At 49.7% G+C, this 20,544-nt stretch overlaps 2 protein-coding genes across 7 annotated transcripts in view; one reads left to right on the top strand and one right to left on the bottom strand.

The window, feature by feature from the left end:
• DDR1 (discoidin domain receptor tyrosine kinase 1) overlaps positions 1-3,330 on the top strand; it is a 101,447-nt gene extending 98,117 nt beyond the window's left edge. For all 4 annotated transcript variants that reach the window (XM_073548928.1, XM_073548929.1, XM_073548927.1 and 1 more), the window contains one exon: positions 1,350-3,330. In XM_073548928.1, coding sequence (XP_073405029.1) covers positions 1,350-1,508 — 159 coding nt within the window. In that variant the 3' untranslated portion in view covers positions 1,509-3,330. The remainder of the gene's footprint in view (positions 1-1,349) is intronic.
• Positions 3,331-6,971: 3,641 nt separating this feature from the next.
• The window catches only part of GNL1 (G protein nucleolar 1 (putative)), a 36,131-nt gene continuing 22,558 nt past the window's right edge, over positions 6,972-20,544 (bottom strand). The window contains exons 7-13 of one of the 3 annotated variants that reach the window (XM_073548925.1): positions 18,392-18,487; positions 18,006-18,194; positions 16,579-16,757; positions 9,968-10,118; positions 9,679-9,819; positions 8,325-8,608; positions 6,972-8,062 (exon numbers count right to left, since the gene is read on the bottom strand). In XM_073548925.1, coding sequence (XP_073405026.1) covers positions 8,352-8,608; positions 9,679-9,819; positions 9,968-10,118; positions 16,579-16,757; positions 18,006-18,194; positions 18,392-18,487 — 1,013 coding nt within the window. In that variant the 3' untranslated portion in view covers positions 6,972-8,062; positions 8,325-8,351. Of the gene's footprint in view, positions 8,609-9,678; positions 9,820-9,967; positions 10,119-16,578; positions 16,758-18,005; positions 18,195-18,391; positions 18,488-20,544 lie in introns of all 3 variants that reach the window. The other 2 variants (XM_073548926.1, XM_073548924.1) reach the window with 2 other exon arrangements.

The raw sequence follows: 20,544 nt of genomic DNA, 5'->3' as shown, positions 1-20,544 counted from the left end.
ACACCGACATACAGGAGGCAAGGTGAGGAGGTGGTGTGTGAGAGGGAGACACTAAATGTTCGGTCTGTTAGGTATGATGAGATCCAGGATAGGGCCAGGTCTGTGATGCCAAGAGATGAGAGAGTCTGTAGCAGGAGGGAATGGTCTTTGGTGTTGAAGGCAGAGTACAGGTCCAGGAGAAGGAGGACACAGTAGTGTCGCTTGCTCTTGGCGGTTAGTAAGTCGTTAGTGACTTTAGTTAGGGCAGTTTCAGTTGAGTGATGCGATCGGAAGCCTGATTGTAACCGGTCAAAGAGGGAACAGGAGGAGAGGTGGGAGGACAGTTCAAGATATACATGCTGTTCCAGTAGTTTTGAGGCATAAGGGAGAAGAGATATTGGGCGATAGTTGGACACAGAGGATGGGTCAAGGGAGGGCTTTTTGAGGATGGGTGTGATTGAGGCATGTTTGAAGGATGAGGGAAAGACACCATTTGTAAGTGAAAGGTTGAAAAGGTGTGTTGGAGATGGGATGAAGACTGTGGCCAAGTTAGGGATGAGGTGGGACGGGAGTGGGTCGAGGGCACAAGTGGTGAGGTGTGATCTTGACAGAAGGGTGGAGAGCTGATCTACTGTCATGGTGGAGAAGCTGGCTTTTGCAGAACAGAGCTGAGCAGCGAAGAGGGGCATTGGGGGCTGCGGGCCAAAGTTTTGTCTGATTGTGTTGATCTTCTGCTTAAAGAAGGAGGCAAAGTCTTCAGCAGAAATGAGAGGAGGGGGAGGAGGTGTTGTGGGACGGAGTAGAGAGTTGAAAGTGTTGTACATACATTACATTACTGATCCTGAGTTACATCCTGTATTATACCCCAGAGCTGCACTCACTATTCTGCTGGTGCAGTCACTGTGTACATACATTACTGATCCCGAGTTACAGCCTGTATTATACTCCAGAGCTGCATTCACTATTCTGCTGGTGCAGTCACTGTGTACATACATTGCATTACTGATCCTGAGTTACATCCTGTATTATACTCCAGAGCTGCACTCACTATTCTGCTGGTGCAGTCACTGTGTACATACATTACTGATCCCGAGTTACAGCCTGTATTATACTCCAGAGCTGCATTCACTATTCTGCTGGTGCAGTCACTGTATACATATATAAATTTCAATACTAAATATTCTATAAACAAGAGGGGTGCTATATGGACTTGCTGGGCTTTGTAGTTTAGCAGTAGCTGGATTTGCCACAGGTTGGGATACATGGGTCTGTCAGAAACTACTAAAGCCCCCATCATGCTTATTCTCTCTGCATTGTATTGGTTCATGCTATAGTCAATGATTGATTTGGTGTCTTTTTTGCTCCTGCAGATCTTTCTCTCCCGGCCTGCGCCCTGTCCCCAGTCCCTCTATGACTTAATGCTGCAGTGCTGGGCCAGAGACTGCAGGGAGCGGCCATCCTTCCAGGATATCCACGCTTTGCTCACCTCTCACGCCCTCTGCTGTTCTACTGTGGAAGTGAAGGAGTAATCGGAGGACTGTTGAGTACTCTTTCCATTATCTGCATCATCATCTTACACCCCGGCATCATTTCTGTGCTCCTGTCATCAGAAAGCCTTATACACGGCCTTGTGTTCCTGCATTACAAGTATCCCACTGCAAAGTGTCTCATCCCGTCATACACACTGGATGCCCCAGCCATAGGGAAGACGTGACCTCTACATACAATGTGAAATGGAAACTCGCACTGTCCTCAGTACACTGGATTAATCATGACCCCCACCATGACTCAATATGGCATCCGTTAAGAATTGATCAAAACACAAGTCCATGAAGTGAAAAAAGTGCACACTGAACATCGTTCACAAGTTTCCTGAGCTCTTAAAGGAATTGTCCACTTTACAAAAGCCATCATTGGAAGTAATAGAAGGGTCTCGATAAAGTTCAGCTCTTAAAAACCTGGAGGAACATAGAGCAATATTCTACGGCCATTACCAGGTGCATCATAGCCTCATGGGATATTAGTCGTGCCTACTGAAATCTGAATGTTATCACATTCCACGTGAAAAAAGCTTGTTAAACAATTAGCATTTTTCTCGTTAGCACCCTATGAATATACTGTATGTGATGCTCTAGAAAAATGGCGTTGATCATAGATCTCAGATCCTCCAGCATTGAATTTGAGATCTTCCCCGTTGGGTTGGGGGTCTTACCTCTGTACTAATCCCTCTTGAAATAGTTTACTGTATGACAAACTTCAAGTGTAACGAAGCCTGGAGGGGACATTCGCCTTTCCAGAAAATCGCCCACGTTCTTTGCTCATTTTCAGTCCCCCCCATCTCCATACCATAAGTCTTACTGCTGCTGGCTTGCCCAAGTCTTCAGGCTGCTGTTAAGGTTTCGCATCCTAAAGTCTGTCCAAGTGAGAAACTTGATATTTCAAGAATGCAAAAAATGAGTGGCATCTATCCTGAGCCCCTCGCCAGGCTTCACCTCCGTCATCCCACGCTCTGGAATCCTTATCCGCCAGTGATGCCAACAGGGAGCTGCCCCCTCACTTGACATTCTGCACAAACATCTGCTGGATGGGAATATTTCTGAAACACTCCTTTAACTAATCTAGAAAAGTTGACGCACTCCATTACTCTAGACTGCATCTCGCGGCCGCTTTCCGATTTCAAGGGCCTCTCCATAAAAGGACATCTCACCCCCTCCAACTTCTGCGGCCGTCTCACCACCATCTGTTCAGTCTGGACTTCTTAAGACAATTCTCCTTTCTTCCAGTGAATGGAGTAATTCCAGCTTCTGGAGCAGAATAATAGATGGATTGCGAGATGAAAATGTCAAAGATGCTTGTAACCCGAAACTATTTTCTACATAGAATCAGATTTTTTTCTGAATTTTTCCTATTAAGTGGGGTGTATAAATGAACCCTCGAAATACATTGGGAGAGTTGATGTTTAAATTTGCACAGACAGTGGTAGGTCTCCGATAGGACGTTACTGAAACTTCGGCCGAAACGACGTTGCTAAAGAATTTCGTTTGCCCGTTTGAGGGTCTTCTGAATGACTCCTTGGTCACTCGCTGGCAGCCCCATAGATGTTTGTAGGAGTCTGGGGTCCTCTAGACGTCTTGATCTTCCATAGTTACAAGCTGTGTGGATGGTCAGCCATGAGGAGGCTTGGACATTCGTACGCTACAGCCTGATGTGTATATATAGTTCTGCTAATTTAAAGCTTTACATGAGATTGTGTTTTTTTTTTTTATATGATGTTAATATATAGAGATTGGCTGAATATCACTAATTTGCAGAAATAAAGATTGACATTTTGTTTTTCTAGATTCTTTTAGACACATTGTGCCCTGTGGTTTTTCTTTTCTTGCGGTAGGTTTTAATTTTCACTGACCTTAAAAGTGATATCCCTATGTCAAAAAGTAATCGGAATTAGCCAGAATAGGTCTCCACTTTGTGATCGGTGGAGGTCCGACCTCTGGGACGCCGTCGATCCTGGCAATCAGATCTGTGGCTTCTTGATTGTATGCCTGCGGCAAAACCACTGACAGGTCTGCAGGGATGAATCTGGTCCGGACTGTGGCCGCCATCATTCTTAGGATCAGAGGTTGGACCCCCACCATGTAAAATTATGTGACACCTAGCAATATATCATCACTTCATGAGATGTGAACACCCCTCTTTCATGGAGCTGACCAGTCGATGGGCAAATTTAGAAATGCATGCTGGCAACTCGATATATGGATAATAGACAGTCCGGGTCTATATTAGCCGCTAACCTCACTAAAGCCCCCGTAAAGCTTAGCTCATCGGTGGGCGCTTGTTAGGCCTCTTTCACCCCCCAGTGCCCTGTCCTCCTCCTCCACTTCAGCCCCCACAATACCCCCATCCTCTCACATTCATCCCCCAGTGACCATGACACGCCACTTACCAAGTTGCAGGCAGTGAGGCAGGACTAGGAAGTGTGTAAGAGAAATGCAAGGTTGGCACTAGGACCCAGATTGCCTGAGCTAATCCGAGAATGCACCGTGACCAAACTGCAGCCAGGAAGAAGCTCCTCAGTCCTCAGGTCAGTCAGCACTGTACAGTGCAGGAAAAAGACTCCACTGTGCTTGCCTCCCTCTCTGCACAGCAGCTGCCTGACGCCTGAGGCAACATGCTCAACTTGACTCATTATAGGTGCTCCCCTGGTCACTTTTCGATTAGGTGTGCTGGCCAGCAAACTTTCAATGCATCACAGTGTGAACACCCCTCATGTGAGACCAGACGTGTTTGGGCTTGGCTGCACCCCAAAAAATATAGTACAAAAATAATGCAAAAATAGTGAGGTATTAGTTGATATTTTGGCCAAAATACATAAACTCATAACCCGCGCCAAGGATCCCCACGCTTACGAGTCCCTACACTAAACTAATTAGCTTACCTGCCCAGATCTTCAAACAAATGCACTGCAGGGTGCAGCCAGCCCATAAAGCAAGATGTTAGCAACACAGGTGCAAAATACGAGATCAACAGCCAATCTCCACCAACCCATTCCTGGAGGGGGTGACTGCCCAGTATACAATTGCACAATAAAGGCCCACATAGGGCGTTTTTCACACAAAGGTACAGCATAGTGTCTGGTTCACAGCCTATTAGTCACACCCCTATTTTTTGATTAGGCGGGCTGGCCAGCACACACTCAATGCATCACAGTATGAACACCCCTCATGCGAGACCAGATGTATTTGGGCTTGGCTACACCCTGAAAAATATAGTGCAAAAAAAATACAAAAAATGGTGAGGCATTAGTTGATATTTTGGCCAAAATACTGTACATAATCTCTTAACCCACGCCAAGGGTCCCCACACTTATGAGTCCCTACACAAAACTAATTAGCAAAGTCACTTTCCCTGTTCACTCTCCATACTATGTTCACACCCATCTGCTCCTCGCTCCCCATACTGTGTTATAAAAAAATTTTCTTTGCTCATCATACTGTCCTTAGCTCATCGGTGGGCGCTTGTTAGGCCTCTTTCACACTTCAGTTTTTTACAATCAGTCACAATCCGCCAGGTTTTGAAAAAAACGGATCCTCAATTTTTTTTTTTTTTTGAGGATCCGTTTTTTTCCCCATTGACTTGCATTAATGGCGGATTGTGACAGATTGCTGTCCGTTGCATCCGTGTTTTTTTGAGGATCCGCCAAAAGTCAGTCTCTCTCTCTTCCCCCCCCCCCCGGCCAGCGATTCCTTTAAATTTCCTCATTTTCAGGATCCGTCTGAAAACGGATCCTGTGCCATCCGTTCACATCAGTTAAGAACGGATCCGCTTGTCTGACTTTTTAGCGGATTTGAACTAATGCAAAAAACTGAAGTGTGAAAGAGGCCTTATCTATCCCGACTATCCCCATACATAGGAGCACTCCTGTTTCTTCCACAGAGCCTCTTCCAGGCATCTCTAGTGGCGATTTATCTCTTACAGAACAAAAACGATCGACAGACGGATCTTTCGGATCCTTATTTCTTCCAATGATCATCTGTTGAGAGCCCCCGTACACAGACTTGCGGCTGAACCAATCGATATCTGTGGCGTCAGCCGAAGTTAGCCTACAGGCTCTTATCAGAATGGGGTCTTCCGCAGGGACCACCCTCTGACATCCATACAGCCTATGACAAGGGGGGAGTCTTCAACAATGACTCCTTTAGTCATAACACAGTGAAACATTCGGTAACTTTTAGTACGCAGAACATCATTCATTGATAGCAAGCAGGATGTTGAAGTGCTAAAATGAAACAAATGTTACCAAGAGGCTAAAAATTGTACAAACCTAAAAAAAATGTATAAAACGGCATTGTATCTTAACAATTCCTCTGTGACCGATGCATTTTACCAAACTAAGATGACAGAAGAGAGCGTCGGGCAAACCGAGACCTGTCTTGATGGGTGAAAAATCTCTATGCTGTATTAGGCTGGAATACAAAAAATATATTCTATACTAGATGGAGGCCTGATGCTATCGCATTGGGAGGGCACAGTGCTCTGCACGCGGGATTTCCGTTACAGAGAGATATACCTTCCGACGGCCCCCGATCTCCTCTCCACGCGCCCGGCATCTTCTGGTCCCAGTAATGCTTAGTGCGAAGGACCGGAGATGACATCACTCTCGCGAGAGTGCGACATCATCAGCGGTCTTTCGTGCAAAGCATTACTGGGACCGGAAGATGCTGGGCGCGTGGTGAGGAGAGAAAGAGTCCGGGGGACATCGGAAGGTGAGCATATCACTTTTTTATTTTAATTCTATTTTTTTACAGGTTTATGGTACCCAGGGCCGGGAGGACAGTCTCCTCTCCTCCGGACCCTTGGTACCATCCGCACATTGAGCGCTGCGCCTTTCATCTCCCGGGTGCGTCGCCGCTGACCTCCGTGCGGCAGGAGATGACCCATGGCAACCATCAGGAGATCAGCGGCCGGACTGCGCCTGTGTCAGCGACACGGGATTTCCGTTACAGACAGAATTAGACGATTATATAGTAGATATTGTAGACATATCCCCATTCACTGACAGCTAGCAGAGATCAGTAAGGAAAAAAACGCACAAAGTACAGGAGAAAGCTGCAGAACAGTTGGTGGGTCTTGTTTTACAGTGACACATTTTGCATCCGCCCTCATCGTTGGGCCCATGAGTGGCTGCGTGATTTCCCTGGGATAATAACTCTTCTTAATTAGCATGCCGGGCGTCCGATGAGAGTTGTCCTTCAGTCTGAAGACAAAAGTGCAGCAGCTGTGTCCCGTTGTGAATAGCTGACGCTCCTAGCAGCAGCTGGACTCCAGCGGACAATGGGCTTTTCCATGGTTACTATGGAATGTCAGATATTCGCTGGACTTCTGTCATAAAGGAACAAGCTGCCCTGACTTTGTCTTTCCAGCTGCCGTGGCCCCATAGTGGACGATAGGAGAAGTAGTCCGTTGTCACATGAGCGAAATCAAAGACATGGGGGATCAGTAAATAGAATCGGATTTATTCATATACAGCAAAATAGAGATTTGAAGCCATGAAAACTACAAGAGATCGAGTAAATGTGCCTTGAAGCGTAAGTCGAGAGGGTGGGCGAACCGAATATGAGGTAGGGGCGTCCTTGTGTGGGGAGTCAGCCACGATGCAGGGGGTCGCTGGCAGCCTTACCTCTCCACAAATGTGATGTCGCACTTAAAGGGAAGGTCTTGTCGCTTCTAAAACGAAAAATTAAGCAACTTTAAAAAAAACTGCCATCTGTGTCTACAGCTCCAATGCAGATGTATGTGTCTCCATGGTTACGGATGACAATAAAAGTATCCTTTTGATTTCCATCTGTGCCAAGAAGCAGAGCCCAGATGAGATAAGAATGCACAGATTGAAGGCTGTCTCTACGTTAACGCACACAATGGCAGAGGAGCTGCAAACACAAAACGACGAGTTGCTTTAATTTTTTTTTATTCTAGACGCTGTAGAGCGTCAAGTCTCCAAAATTTGGTTGACGTGATTGACATACCTCTTTATTCAACCCAACCTAGTAGTCCAGGAAGCTCAAGGCAAAAGATGCTACGCAATTCATGCGCAACTGGAGCATCCGACGTCACTTTTCCATTGAAATACTTTAATAATACAGATTCGGTTATGCTTAGCACCTTGGTCCCCCCTCCTCAAGCTCTCCCCTCAATATGAAATGCATGGAGAAAAGCACGCACAATAATAATGTAATATAGAAGCCGCTCGTACGAGGCAAAGACAAACCCCAATCCGTCACCATTTCTATATTGAGGTCCAGTAATGATGAGGATGGAATGTACACAGGATAAGCAGCCATTGTGCCAGCGGGATGGGCATCGACCTGACCGAGGCAGGAGTCACGGGAAACCTTACGCCTCAGGGTGTGAGCATGAGTTTTCAGAATAGAGACGATGTTAAAAATGACTGATACGTCTCTCCCCAACATCATCTGTCAAGAAAAAGCCAGGAGACCCTTCAAAACTAATTTTCTAATATATATGGGGCTTTAACAAGAAGGCTGCCACTTGTGTAACATTTTCATACGTGCATTATCTGCCTCTCCTGCAAACAAACAAAAAAAAAAAAAAATTCAATCTTCATCCATCCGTAAAGTAAGGTCAACTTTGCAGCTGTAGTTACAACCTGTGCCTCCTCAGGCTGTTGAGAGTTGGGTAACAGCTGAAGAGTCGCAGCCTGCAGGACTCCGCTATGGAGTAAACAGGGAGCAGTGATGGGGAAGATTCTTGTGCTTGGGCTGCTCTGCCTGGTTACTGTGCAGTAAGCAAATCATGGGAAGGATTTTCTACAGAGGCGATAACCTCACCTTTACTAGAAAAGACAACAAAACTCCTCAACACTCGTCTTCACCGAGGAGGGCGTAAGGGTTCACGTCAGCAATTTTACTTTTGGTCCCCTTCTTTGTGTCAGATGGATCCTCATCTTCATCTTCCTCTTCATCTGCATCCCGGTCACGTTCTTCCTCTTCTTCTCCTGAACTGGAGATCTCCTCCTCCTCTTCTCCGTCTGATAAGGAGTGACTCTCAGATAGTCCTCGTGACTGAACCTGGGAAATCATTTCCAATGTTTCTGGGTGCATCTCAAAAGTCTCTACAAGAGGAAAAGTTTTATGTAAGTGTAATAAGTAGTGCTACCCAAAGAATGAAAGATATCTATAGAAAGTTAAGTATCTTTGTGTAGACATTTTTACAGAATATTATACTCCAGAGCTGGACTCACTATTCTGCTGATGCAGTCACTGTGTACATACATTACTGATCCGGAGTTACATCCTGTATTATACCCCAGAGCTGCACTCACTATTCTGCTGGTGCAGTCACTGTGTACATACATTACTGATCCCGAGTTACATCCTGTATTATACCCCAGAGCTGCACTCACTATTCTGCTGGTGCAGTCACTGTGTACATACATTACTGATCCCGAGTTACATCCTGTATTATACCCCAGAGCTGCACTCACTGTTCTGCTGGTGCAGTCACTGTATACATACATTACATTACTGATCCTGAGTTACATCCTGTATTATACTCCAGAGCTGCTCTCACTACTCTGCTGGTGCGGTCACTGTGTACATACATTACTGATCCTGAGTTACATCCTGTATTATACTCCAGAGCTGCACTCACTCTTCTGCTGGTGCAGTCACTGTGTACATACAATACATTACTGATCCTGTACTGATCCTAAGTTACATCCTGTATTATACTCCAGAGCTGCACTCACAATTCTGCTGGTGCAGTCACTGTGTACATACAATACATTACTGATCCTGAGTTACACACTGTATTATATTCTGGAGCTGCACTCACTATTCTGCTGGTGCAGTCACTGTGTACATACATTACATTACTAACACTGTACTGATCCTAAGTTACATCCTGTACTATATTCCAGAGCTGCACTCACTATTCTGCTGGTGCAGTCACTGTGTACATACAATACATTACTGATTCTGTACTGATCCTAAGTTACATCCTGTATTATACTCCAGAGCTGCACTCACTATTCTGCTGGTGCAGTCACTGTGTACATACATTACTGATCCTAAGTTACATCCTGTATTATACTCCAGAGCTGCACTCACTATTCAGTTTGTCTATTCCTCTTACACTCCCTTGAGCAGCGGGTGAATCTTTATAGTTTGGTAAGCCTCTTACCTTTCTGATGGCAGTATCCAGGGGGCCTCATGCACAAGCAAAGCCTCCCATCTACAGCAAGACGCAGCAGGCTGTTGGCGCCCCTGTACGTGTCACTGCGGGAGGCTTTCGCTGTCTTGTAGCCGCGCTTATCTGCCCAGGCTGAATACGGGAGGAGAGGAAAATAAAGCTGTTACTACTGTCTATGAACACATGGGGTATATAAAGTGTATCTATATTATATGGGGTATATACAGTATATATATTATATGGGGTATATATAGTGTGTGTATATATTATAGTCCGTTACCTTCACAGATGCCCCATGCAGTCCAGTCCTGATCTTGTCCATCTGGATGGTTCAGTTTGAGCAACCTGGGAACTGGTATTCGGCAGGACAGGTATCCCACGGAGGTGTAAGGTTCCTGAATCTGAGCAATCGGGTAGATTCCTGCCAAAAGCTGGAAAGGAGAAACATGGATTTTTGTGAGTACTCACCGTAAAATCCTTTTCTCCGAGACGCTCATTGGGGGACACAGATACTGTGGTGTATGCTTCTGCCGCTAGGAGGCTGACACTAAGTGAAAAAAAAGAGGTTAGCTCCTTCTCCGCAGTATACACCCTCGCCACTATTGCGGGCGGAAATCAGTTTGGTGCCAAAGCAGTAGGAGGATAACAAATCAGCCTTAATACAGGTACAACATGTCCAAAGGAAAACACCACCCTTATATCAAATAAGTAAACACATTAATTTAAAAAAGAGCCAACTGGCTAATAAGGTGGGTGCTGTGTCCCCCAATGAGCGTCTCGGAGAAAAGGATTTTACGGTGAGTACTCACAAAAATCCATGTTTCTCCTTCATCTCATTGGGGGACACAGATACTGTGGGACGTCCTAAAGCAGTCCCTGGGTGGGAGATTGACTCACCGATCCAAGCTACATGCACCTCCTGTTTAAAGGTGCGCCACCATTGCTTGGAGAATCCTTCTACCCAGGCTTGCATCCGCCGAGGCCTGAGCATGGATATTATGTTTGGTAAATGTGTGCAGGCTGGACCAGGTTGCTGCCTTGCAAACCTGTTCCGTCGAAGCCTAATGCCGAAGCGCCCAAGAGGCGCCCACCTCCCGGGTAGAGTGCGCTGTGATCCCTGCTGGAATCGGCGTGCCTCTAATGCAGTAGGACTCCTGAATAGTCAAACGAATCCATCTGGCTATGGTCGACTTTGAGGCAGCGAGTCCCTTCCTGCGTTCTTCAGGGAGCACGAACAGCGTGTCTGTCTGAGGAAAGGGTGCCGTCCGCGAGACCTACCTCCGGTGGGCTCTTACCAGGTCTAACGTGTGAAGAGCCTTCTTCCACACGGTGCACCGGTGCTGGACAAAATGAAGGCAAAACAACATCTTCATTGATGTGAAAGAGAGGACACGACCTTCGGCAGAAAAGGAGGGGCTGGTCTGAGGACCACCTTATACTTATGGAAAGTGAGGGACGGAGCTCGGCAGGATAGAGCCGCCAGCTCTGAAACCCGCCTGATGGAAGTGATGGCCACTAGGGGAACAACTTTCCAGGAAAGGTACCTCAAAGCGATATCCTGAAGCGGCTCCAATGAAGCTTCCTGCAGAACACTTTGGACTATGTTAAGAACCCAGGCGTCCATCGGCGCCATATAGGGAGGTATCAAGTGGGACACTACCCGGATGAAAAGTTTTCACCTGCAAATTGGTAGCAAACCTGCACTGGAACAGGACGGATAAGGCCTACATTTGTCTCCTGCGGCAACCTGAGGCAAAGCCCGAGTCTAATGCTCTACCGACTGAGCTATCCGGGCTCTCTGAGCCCGACTGGAGAAAAACCAAGATGTTGGAGATCGAAAATCTTAGCGGAGAAACATCGCGGCCTCGACATCAAGGAAAGAACACCTTCCAGGTGTAGTGGTAAATTCATGCTGAAGCAGGCCTCCGGGCGCTAATCGTTGTAGCGACCACCTTGCTCCCGAACCCTGCCTGGGTTACAATCCAAGATTCAACGGCCCTGCCGTCGAACACAGGGTCCCTGAGTTCGGGTGGCAAATTAGCCCTTGAGACGGTAGATCTGGGCGCTCTAGCAGGCGCCCAGGAACATCGGCGAGCAGCTGCCTTAGATCTGCGTACCACGCTCCGCGGGGCCAGTCTAGGGCCAGCAGAATCGCCGGCCCCCCTTCCGTCTTGATCCCTTTGCTGACTCTCGGGAGTAGGGGCACTGGGGGAAATAGATATGGGAGGTGAAACTGGTTCCATGGCAGAACCAACGCGTCCACCGCGAATGCCTGTGGGTCCCTGGCCCGAGCGACATAAGTGGGAACCTTGGCATTCACTCTGGAAGCCATCAGGTCCACATCCGGAGCTCCCCACAGTTGACAAATCTGTTGAAGAACTTCGGGATGTAGAGACCACTCTCCGGATGCAAGACCCTGCCGACTGAGGAAGTCTGCCGCCCAATTTTCCACGCCTGGGATGTGGACAGCCGAAATCACCGAGTGGTTTGCTTCGGCCCACTGAAGAACGTGCTCCACCTCGCGCATGGTTGTTCTGCTGCGGGTGCCCCCCTGACAAATTATGTAAACCACCGCCGTGACGGATGGAATCCGGACGGGGCGGCCTGCTAGAAGGTGATGAAACTTCTGCAGAGCCAGCCGAATTGCTCGTATCCCCAATAAGTTGATCGGGAGGCGTGCCCCCTGTGGCGACCACCGTTTCTGGGTTGTGTGGTGGCGAAACACCGCTCCCCAACCAAGGAGACTGACGTCGATTGTCATTATCAGCCCATAACATGGGGGGAAAGGTTTCCCCTAGGCCAGAGAGGAACTGGTTATCCACCATCCGAGCGACTGCCTGATTTGAAAGGACAGTTTGCATCGCCGATCGTGTGTTAAAATGATTCTTGTCCCAGGCTGACACAAGGCGTGCTGCAGGGGGTGAAGGATGGAACTGGACGAAAGGTATCGCTTCGATTGCTGCCACCATTTTCCCTAGGATCCTTATCGCGGATCGGATTGTATGAGGGACTGGTTGGCGTAGTGTCCGGACTCCCTGCCGGAGACCAGAGCCCTTTCCTGAGGGGGAATTATCAACCTTCAGCAAGTGTCGAAAATCATTCCTAGGAAGGAGATCCTCTGAGCTGGCACAAGGGATGATTTCTTTGCACTGACCAACCATCTAAGCGGCAAGAGTATCTAGCGTGATGTTGACACCTTCTTCACATGCCCGTACTGACGGGCCCTTGACCAAGAGGTCGTCCAGATAAGGCAAGACGACTATGCCTCGAGAATGCAGTGTGGCCCTGACAACTGCCATAACCCTTGTGAACACTCTGGGAGCCGTGGCTAGCCCGAAGGGTAGCGCTACGAACTGAAAATGCTGAACGTTGATGGCGAAGCGTAGCCGCCTCTGATGAGGAGGAAAAAATGGGAATATGCAGAAATGCGTCCTGGCTGTCAATTGAGGCCAAGTATTCTCACTGCTCTATGACCGCTATGACTGAACGGAGACTCCATCCGGAAATGTCTGATCCTGACGAATTTGTTCAGAAGCTTTAGGTCCAAAAACAGGCCTGACAGATGCGTCCTTTTTGGGAACCGCAAAAAGGTTGGAATAGAACCCCTGAGCTCTTCCGTGTTCCGGCACTGGAACAATGACTCCGTTGTGCAGGAGCGACTTGATGGCTCCCAATAGAGCCCTTACCTGGGTATCCACCCTGGGAAGCCAGGAAAAAAAAAACCATCTTGGAGGGTATCTGACAAATTCTATTTTGTAACCTGAGGACACCAATTCTTTTACCCATGCGTCGTGAGCGATGTTGGCTCAGACATGGTGAAAACAGAGTAGGCGGCCGCCCACTTTGCTGGTGTCGTCTGGTAAAGACCTCGAGTCATTTGGCCGATGATCCTTAGGATCTGGGTCCCCTCGATCTGGCCTGTTGAGCACGCATTCTCCCCAATGGGTTGACTCTATATGACCTGCCGCTCCCTATCCTGGATTGGGGCGGCCTGAGGTGGCGGAATTGGGCCCCGTAGTCCACCTGGAGTCTTTTAACGCATGACCCTGGACCGGTCTCCTATTCGGGTCCCGGACCAGGCTCAGGCTGCTTAGCGGCCGCCACCTGACCAATGCCGTCACGCCCGTCCTAGAATGGCCGGTGGCATTGTGAAAGGCCCGAAAACGTGCCTGAACCGGGTGGCGAAAAAACGATTTGACCTTCTGTTGAGGGAGAAACCCGCTCTTTCCTCCTGTGGAGTCGGAGATAAGTTGATCCAAAAATAGGCGGCCGCACTGATAATGCAGGGAAGTCAAGGACTTCTTGGAAGTAGAATCGGCCCGCCATGTCCTCAACCATAGGGCTCTTCAGATAGAGATTGCATTAGCGGCAGCAAGTGCTGAACAATTGGCCGCATCCAAAGACGAATTCAATACATAATCTCCGGCTATCGTCATCTGACATGTGACCTCCGAGATCTCTGCAGGTAGATCCTGGTCCTGCGCGACCTTGTTTAATGTTTCTGACTATGATATCATAGCCTTGGCTACCCAAGTTGCTGCGAACGAGGGAGCGAGTGCAGACCCTGACGCCTCATATACTGAACGAGCTAGGCTCTCAATAAGGCAGTACGTGGGATCTTTAATCGAGGAAACCCTAGGGACAGATAACATGGTCTTAGTGGCCAGGCGTGAAACCGGAGGATCCACTATCAGGGATTCCATCCATTGTTTACGGAGGTCCGGAGCAAACGGATAACGTGTTTCGAGTGCCCTTTAACCTGAAAAAAATGCCGTTTTGGACGTTCTCTGTGCCGCTGCACTATGTCCTCAAACTCAGGGTGAGAGGAAAAAAATTCTGTGTGGCTGCTTCACTCGTTTACATGCCACTTTATGCCCCTTAGCCGCTGCGGTATCATCCTCAATCCCCAGGGTCTGATTGATGGCTTCTCTGAGGCTGTCCACTGTTTCACGTGACTCTGGAGTGTTCAGGTCAACGGGCTCGTCTGAGTTGCAATCTGAGGTCTGCTCGCTATCAACCACTGGTGACGGGGAGCGAGAAGCAGATCTTACGGATGCCGAAGGCACCGGATGGACTGGGCGACACCGTGTGGATTCGTTTCCCCCGGGTCTGCCTGGAGTGAGGGCGGCCCCTGCAGGCTGGAGGCTCCTGTGAGGTGGAGGTTCCTTCTAAAGGCGGCGAGACACTGTCCCTGCCCTATCTGGGGCTTGAAGGGATTCTATAGCTCTCGTAAGCGACGCCATGTACTGTGACAGTGATCGGGCCCACTTCGGGGGCTTTGACACATTGGTCGCGGTCGCAGGGGAGGGCTCCTGGGCGCGTTTGGATTCGCAGGCTTCGCATAAATGCTTGCTCTGCGCCCGCGGAAACGTAGCCCGACAAGAGATGCATGCCGCGTAAAAGAACATGTGCGTCTTTGCTTTTTTTCGGACATGCTGTATCTGTCCGCTGCTGGGAATATGGGGAAGAGGTAGCCCCTCGTTCTTCCCTATAGCGTGGCCTCTCGGGCAGCACTTACCCCAGTCCTGCCCCCCCCGACCTGGATGCTTCATTTAAATCGCGTGCCGACATCTGTGGCGTGCACCAGCCTGTAAAATCGCTCTAGGGGCGGTACTCCCACTTTGCGGCCTAGCCCGTGCTCCGAAGCCGGGGTCTCGATTTTTACCGCCGCCGAGTGTGGGGCGGGCTGCCGGAAGTGACACGCGGCCCCGAGGGCGGAACTTCCGGCAGCGGCCTAGCTCCGGCCGAAGCCGCGGCCTCAATTTTTCCCCTACCCGACCGGGGTGGGGGGGTGGTGGCGCGGTACCAAAAGTGGCGCTACTGACCGGCACAGCGTTCCTGTCCTGACGGATCCAGCCCTTCTCTTGCATGGCTAGTGGACGCCGTGAGGCGTGCTGCGGCTGTGGGCTCCAGCCCGAAATCTTCGCAGGAGCCCTCCCCGACCCTCTCCTCACCGATGATCCTCTTCAGCCTGAGCGCAGGTATGTGAGGGGGTCTTTGATAAACAATAGGACGGTGCAGGCACCCTAGCTCCATCTAACCCCTTCAGGGGGTGAGGAGAGGGACCGTCCGCTACCTTGCAGCAACGCCGTCTAGCGTTGGTGGAGCAGTGGGGGCCGCACAGACTAGTCTTGTGCCTCTGTGCAAGCCCATGGTTTCAATACCTAGGGGTGGACAGGGCTAAGTCTGGCATAATGTCCCACGTCGTGGGAAAGGATACGTAGAGGGATACTCGCACGTGCTCGCCCGTTGATGGTTTGGGGAAATCGGATCCTTTCAACCTTTCAATAGGATGCGTTGCCCCTGTCTCATCTTCATAAAATAACAAACAAAAAAAGAAGTCTGGGGAAAAGTCCCAGATATGTCCCTCGGTGCGGGAAAGTATACGCGGAGACGATACTCAACGCGTGCTCGCCCGTTGATGGTTTGGGGAGATCGGACCCTTTCATTAGGATCCGTCGCCCCTGTCTCATCTTCATAGTAAACTAGAAAAAAATAGTCTGGAGAGATCCAGACTGTGTGTGCCTCCATAGGACACTAAGCAAAAAACTGATTTCCGCCCGCAATAGGGGCGAGGGTGTATACTGCGGAGGAGGAGCTAACCTCTTTTTTTCCACTTAGTGTCAGCCTCCTAGCGGCAGAAGCATACACCACAGTATCTGTGTCCCCCAATGAGATGAAGGAGAAAAAGGCACAGGACACTTTACAAAACGTGTTGCATGTTCCTCTGAGTAGGTACAGATCTGAGCTGTCATTCATTTCTGGTGAATATGATGGAAAATATCGGCTTATGGTGGGACACTACATATGCCACACCTGATGGCTGCGCCACCCCCCACTTGTGCTTGAAGGGGTTAATACGATCAGCGTGCCTCTGATACCAATATTCACCTGCTGCTGCTTATCTATAAGTGAAGGGAAGATGAGGCCGGGGCAGTCGCAGAGGCGCACTGTGGGGGTCAGGAAATACGTCTGGAAGTATTTGGTGTGACCCGGGGTCCGGGAAACGCTGACAATCTTCTTTCCAACCAGTCCGTTGATCAGTGAAGACTTTCCCACATTGGGGAACCCTGCAAAACAATCAGGTGAAAAAAGTGAAGGTCAGATACTATCTGCTAATATATTTACTCTTGCATCCGCCCACAATGATTAGGCTTAAAGGAGTTGTCCATCTCTTATTAAAAATTGCCTGGAAACAGAATAACAAACTAATATAACTATATATCACATGATAAATCCCAGCACAAAGAGAAACAGAAAAAAATAAGAAAATCGCAACTTGGTAATCTACTGCCCGTTTCCAAGTGTAATCTATCTGTAGCAGCAGAGACTCCAAGACAGATTACAAAGAGTCTGGTAGGGCCAGAGTCCCTCCACGCGACGTGGGGGCGGGTCAGTGTCCCTCCACGCGACGTGGGGGCATGTCAATGTCCCTCCACGCGACGTGGGGGCGGGTCAGTGTCCCTCCACGCGACGTGGGGGGCGGGTCAGTGTGCCTCCACGCGACGTGGGGGGCGGGTCAGTGTGCCTCCACGCGACGTGGGGGGCGGGTCAGTGTGCCTCCACCCGACGTGGAGGCGGGTCAGTGTGCCTCCACGCGATGTAGGGTCTGGCCTCGGTCTCTCTACAGGATGTGGGGGAGAGTCTGTCTATATGCTCCCACTTCACTGTTTCTGAAAAATATAGGCATACTAGACAGGTGGGCTTTCAGTTGAGGGTAAGCAAGCCACTTGAAGAATGCATACTGGGAAGTGAGGGAAAGGAATTTCAAGCACAAATCATGCTTGCAGAATGCTGATGAAATTGAAAAGCCTACAGAAAAAGACTGGATATCAAAATCATAGAGCAGGGGAATAGCGACAGTTCCTGATTATTAAAGACAGCTACATGCACCAAATGCAGTAGGGGGCATGTGGGCAGCAAGGCCTTTATACAGGTCTTTTTTGTGTGTTTGTTTTTTAAAGCAAAGTATTTTAAATTCTTGGACTACCCCTTTAAATGGATGATAAATGTCAAATTTCCATGTTATTGCTTCTGTTATTATTGAATTAAAGCTGACTGTAGTGTTCTTCACTGGGATCACTCTCGGTGAGACCAGAGAGATCCCCCCATATCCCCTGCTGAGCATTAACCCACTCACCTCTTATACAGGGAGTCTCATCCTACAATCTCTTCTTTGTGAATGTGATTTCGGGACCCACTGGCAATCAGCCAGCACCGCATGAAGAATATAGTACACCATGCAGACTAATCCCAGTATGCCGACCAATAGTACTAGGAACGCGCAGATAACCAGCACATCCAGAAGCCATTCTCACCTACACATCCAATGCTCAGTACCCCGTCTTTATAGCGCTCCCTGCTGGGTGCCCCTAGTTCTGCATCAGTGACCTGCTGGACAACCACAACATCCGTCTCATCGGCCTCCTTCTCCTCTTCCCTCCCTGCAGCGCTGAGAAGTGCGGCCGAGTCTCTCTCAATCTTCTCTCTCCAGGACGTCAGGTCCACTGAGGGGAACATGGAGAAACGTGAGCATACGGTGAGTAGTCGGGGGGGCAGGATCCGTCCAGATATCGTGGGCCATTCCTAACAGGATGCGGCAATGAAAAGGTTTCTGGTCCAAGCAGATGGATGCCGCGGCGGCCGTGTCACTTATTAATGAAGGTCTACATGATATCCGTCGGTGAGGTCAGGACGTCATTACCGTTTCCAGCAGTGATGATCTCACAGGCCCGCAGGAGCTGATTTGGGCCCATGGCTGCATTCCAGGCCCGACGCTTCTTCCTGCGCTTCTTAAACACTAATAGGAGTGAAAAGGAGACATGGAGACCATGCAGGCATTAATGGAGGGGGCATTTTAAGGGGTTTTCCAGGATGTGAAAAAATAAATGCATTGAAGAGATATTCTCAGCATTAGGCTGGGGTCACATGAGTGTATACTCTCTCAACCGAGAGAACCAGGTCAATTACACAAACCACACTCTGAAAACCAATTTAAAAGAAACTAAACTATTTGGTCATAAATGATACATAACACAAAACGCTTAGAGAAGAAAAAACCTTTCTCGTTCGCCTTATTGGGGGACACAGAGACCTTGGGTGTATGCTGCTGCCACTAGGAGGCTGACACTATGCACAAAAAAAGTTAGCTCCTCCTCCGCAGTGTACACCCCACCGACCGGCAGAGAATTCCTCAGTTTAGCTTAGTGTCAGTAGGAGGTGGACACGGGTCTTTTATTAGACCCATATCTACCTCATCGTGCGTCGTTCCTTTTCAGGTTCTACGGAGGGATACAGAGTGAAAAGTCACATCTGTACTCCCACATGGAGTCTGCAAGTACGGCGTGTACTGCCACCCCGTATCCTTGTAGTTCTCCGCGGCAGGACCAGCCAGATGGACGCCGACACCAAGATGTGCCAGTGACTCCAGGGGTCCTTGTCGCCAGTCTCCCTCCCACTCGCCTACCAGAGCCTGTCGGTTGGATGAGACGCAAGACTTCTTCAGACAGGTAACGGATCGTGGATGGGTGAGTATTAGGCCCCGGCTTCATATTTATTTACCTGGCTGCCCATTCCCTACGGTCACCTCTTCAATGGTCACAGGGGTAGGCGCTGCGGTCGCTCGCAGTCGCCACAAGGCTATAGACAGCTCAATGTTGCTGGGCATCCCCCCCCTTCCCTCCCCCCTTTCTGGGTACAGGGAGCACAGGGTTTTTTCCCATTGGGAGCAACTTGCGACTGCGGTGTCCCACTTTTTCGGACCTCCGCGCCGACCCCCTGCTGACAGGCGGCCGCCGCAACTAATTTAGGCCCCGGCTTCAGTTCGGGCCTACCGCTGCGTCGCGGCCACGCCCCCCGCCCCTTTCTTCTAAGCGGGCTTCTCTCCCGCTCTTCCCAGGCCCTCCCACCGCCTGTCCTTCACCTGCCCAGCCTGTTATTGGCTAGAGGGCGGTGAATCGTTAACCCTGCGTGGTGCTCCGCCCTCCCTCCTCTCCTAAGGCGCGCTTTTTCTCAGGACGGCGCCATTTTCCCAGCCTGTTAGCCGGGCACCAGCTCCTCACTGGACAGCATCTTCTCCAGCTGGTTTTTTTTCAGGAGGTCTGTCGGCCGGATTTCGCTCTAACCTGCATCCATTGACAGGTCGCAGAGCATCGCTTCTGGGGACACCGGACCGTGAGTAGCTCTGCACTGCAGACTGACCCTTCTCCGCCCTCTGTCCCCCAACCTTCCGGCATTACCTCAGCTTTTCACTATGTCTAAGTCTGATCGTACCCGCTCTACCGCCCCCCCCCTGCACTTTAGTCAAGTACTTTGCATGTTCTTCGTGCAATCGCAAACTTCCCTCAGGCCAGTCCACTCCCCTCTGCCTGGATTGTAGCAATCCAATTCAGCCTGACGCCGTCCAGGAGCCATCTGCGGCCCCAGGTGAGAGTGAGCCCCCCATGCCTGGCTGGGCCTCCTCGCTATCTCAATCAGTGGCAGACCTCACCAGGGTGTCTCAGTCCCTGGTGGCCGTTCTTGATAAGTTGCCCCTGGACTCTTCAGCAGGGCCAAGCAGGTCCCAAATTGTTCCATCTGAATCAGCCAGCGGTAGTCGCAAAAGACCCAGGCAAGATTCCCAGCCGGAATCCTCTCCTAGTCCCATCTCACCGCATAGCCCTTCTCACCAGCCTCCCTCTCGGGCCTCCTCTCCCGAGTCAGGGGAAGCGCTTTCGGACAGGTCATCTGAGGGGATTTTAGAGCTGGATTCAGACCAGGATGCAAGCATGAAGGTCACAGTGCAGGACCTCATTGCTGCGATCCATCATACCTTCGATATTGCTGACTCCCCTGTGAAATCCTCAGATCAGGAGGTTT

This window comes from Dendrobates tinctorius, unplaced genomic scaffold (assembly GCF_039654945.1).
Source record: "Dendrobates tinctorius isolate UK_male_01 unplaced genomic scaffold, ASM3965494v1 ptg000158l, whole genome shotgun sequence".
Taxonomy (NCBI): Eukaryota; Metazoa; Chordata; class Amphibia; order Anura; family Dendrobatidae; genus Dendrobates; species Dendrobates tinctorius.
The sequence above is the reverse complement of the archived record's forward strand: the minus strand, read 5'-3'. Positions and strand labels throughout refer to the sequence as shown.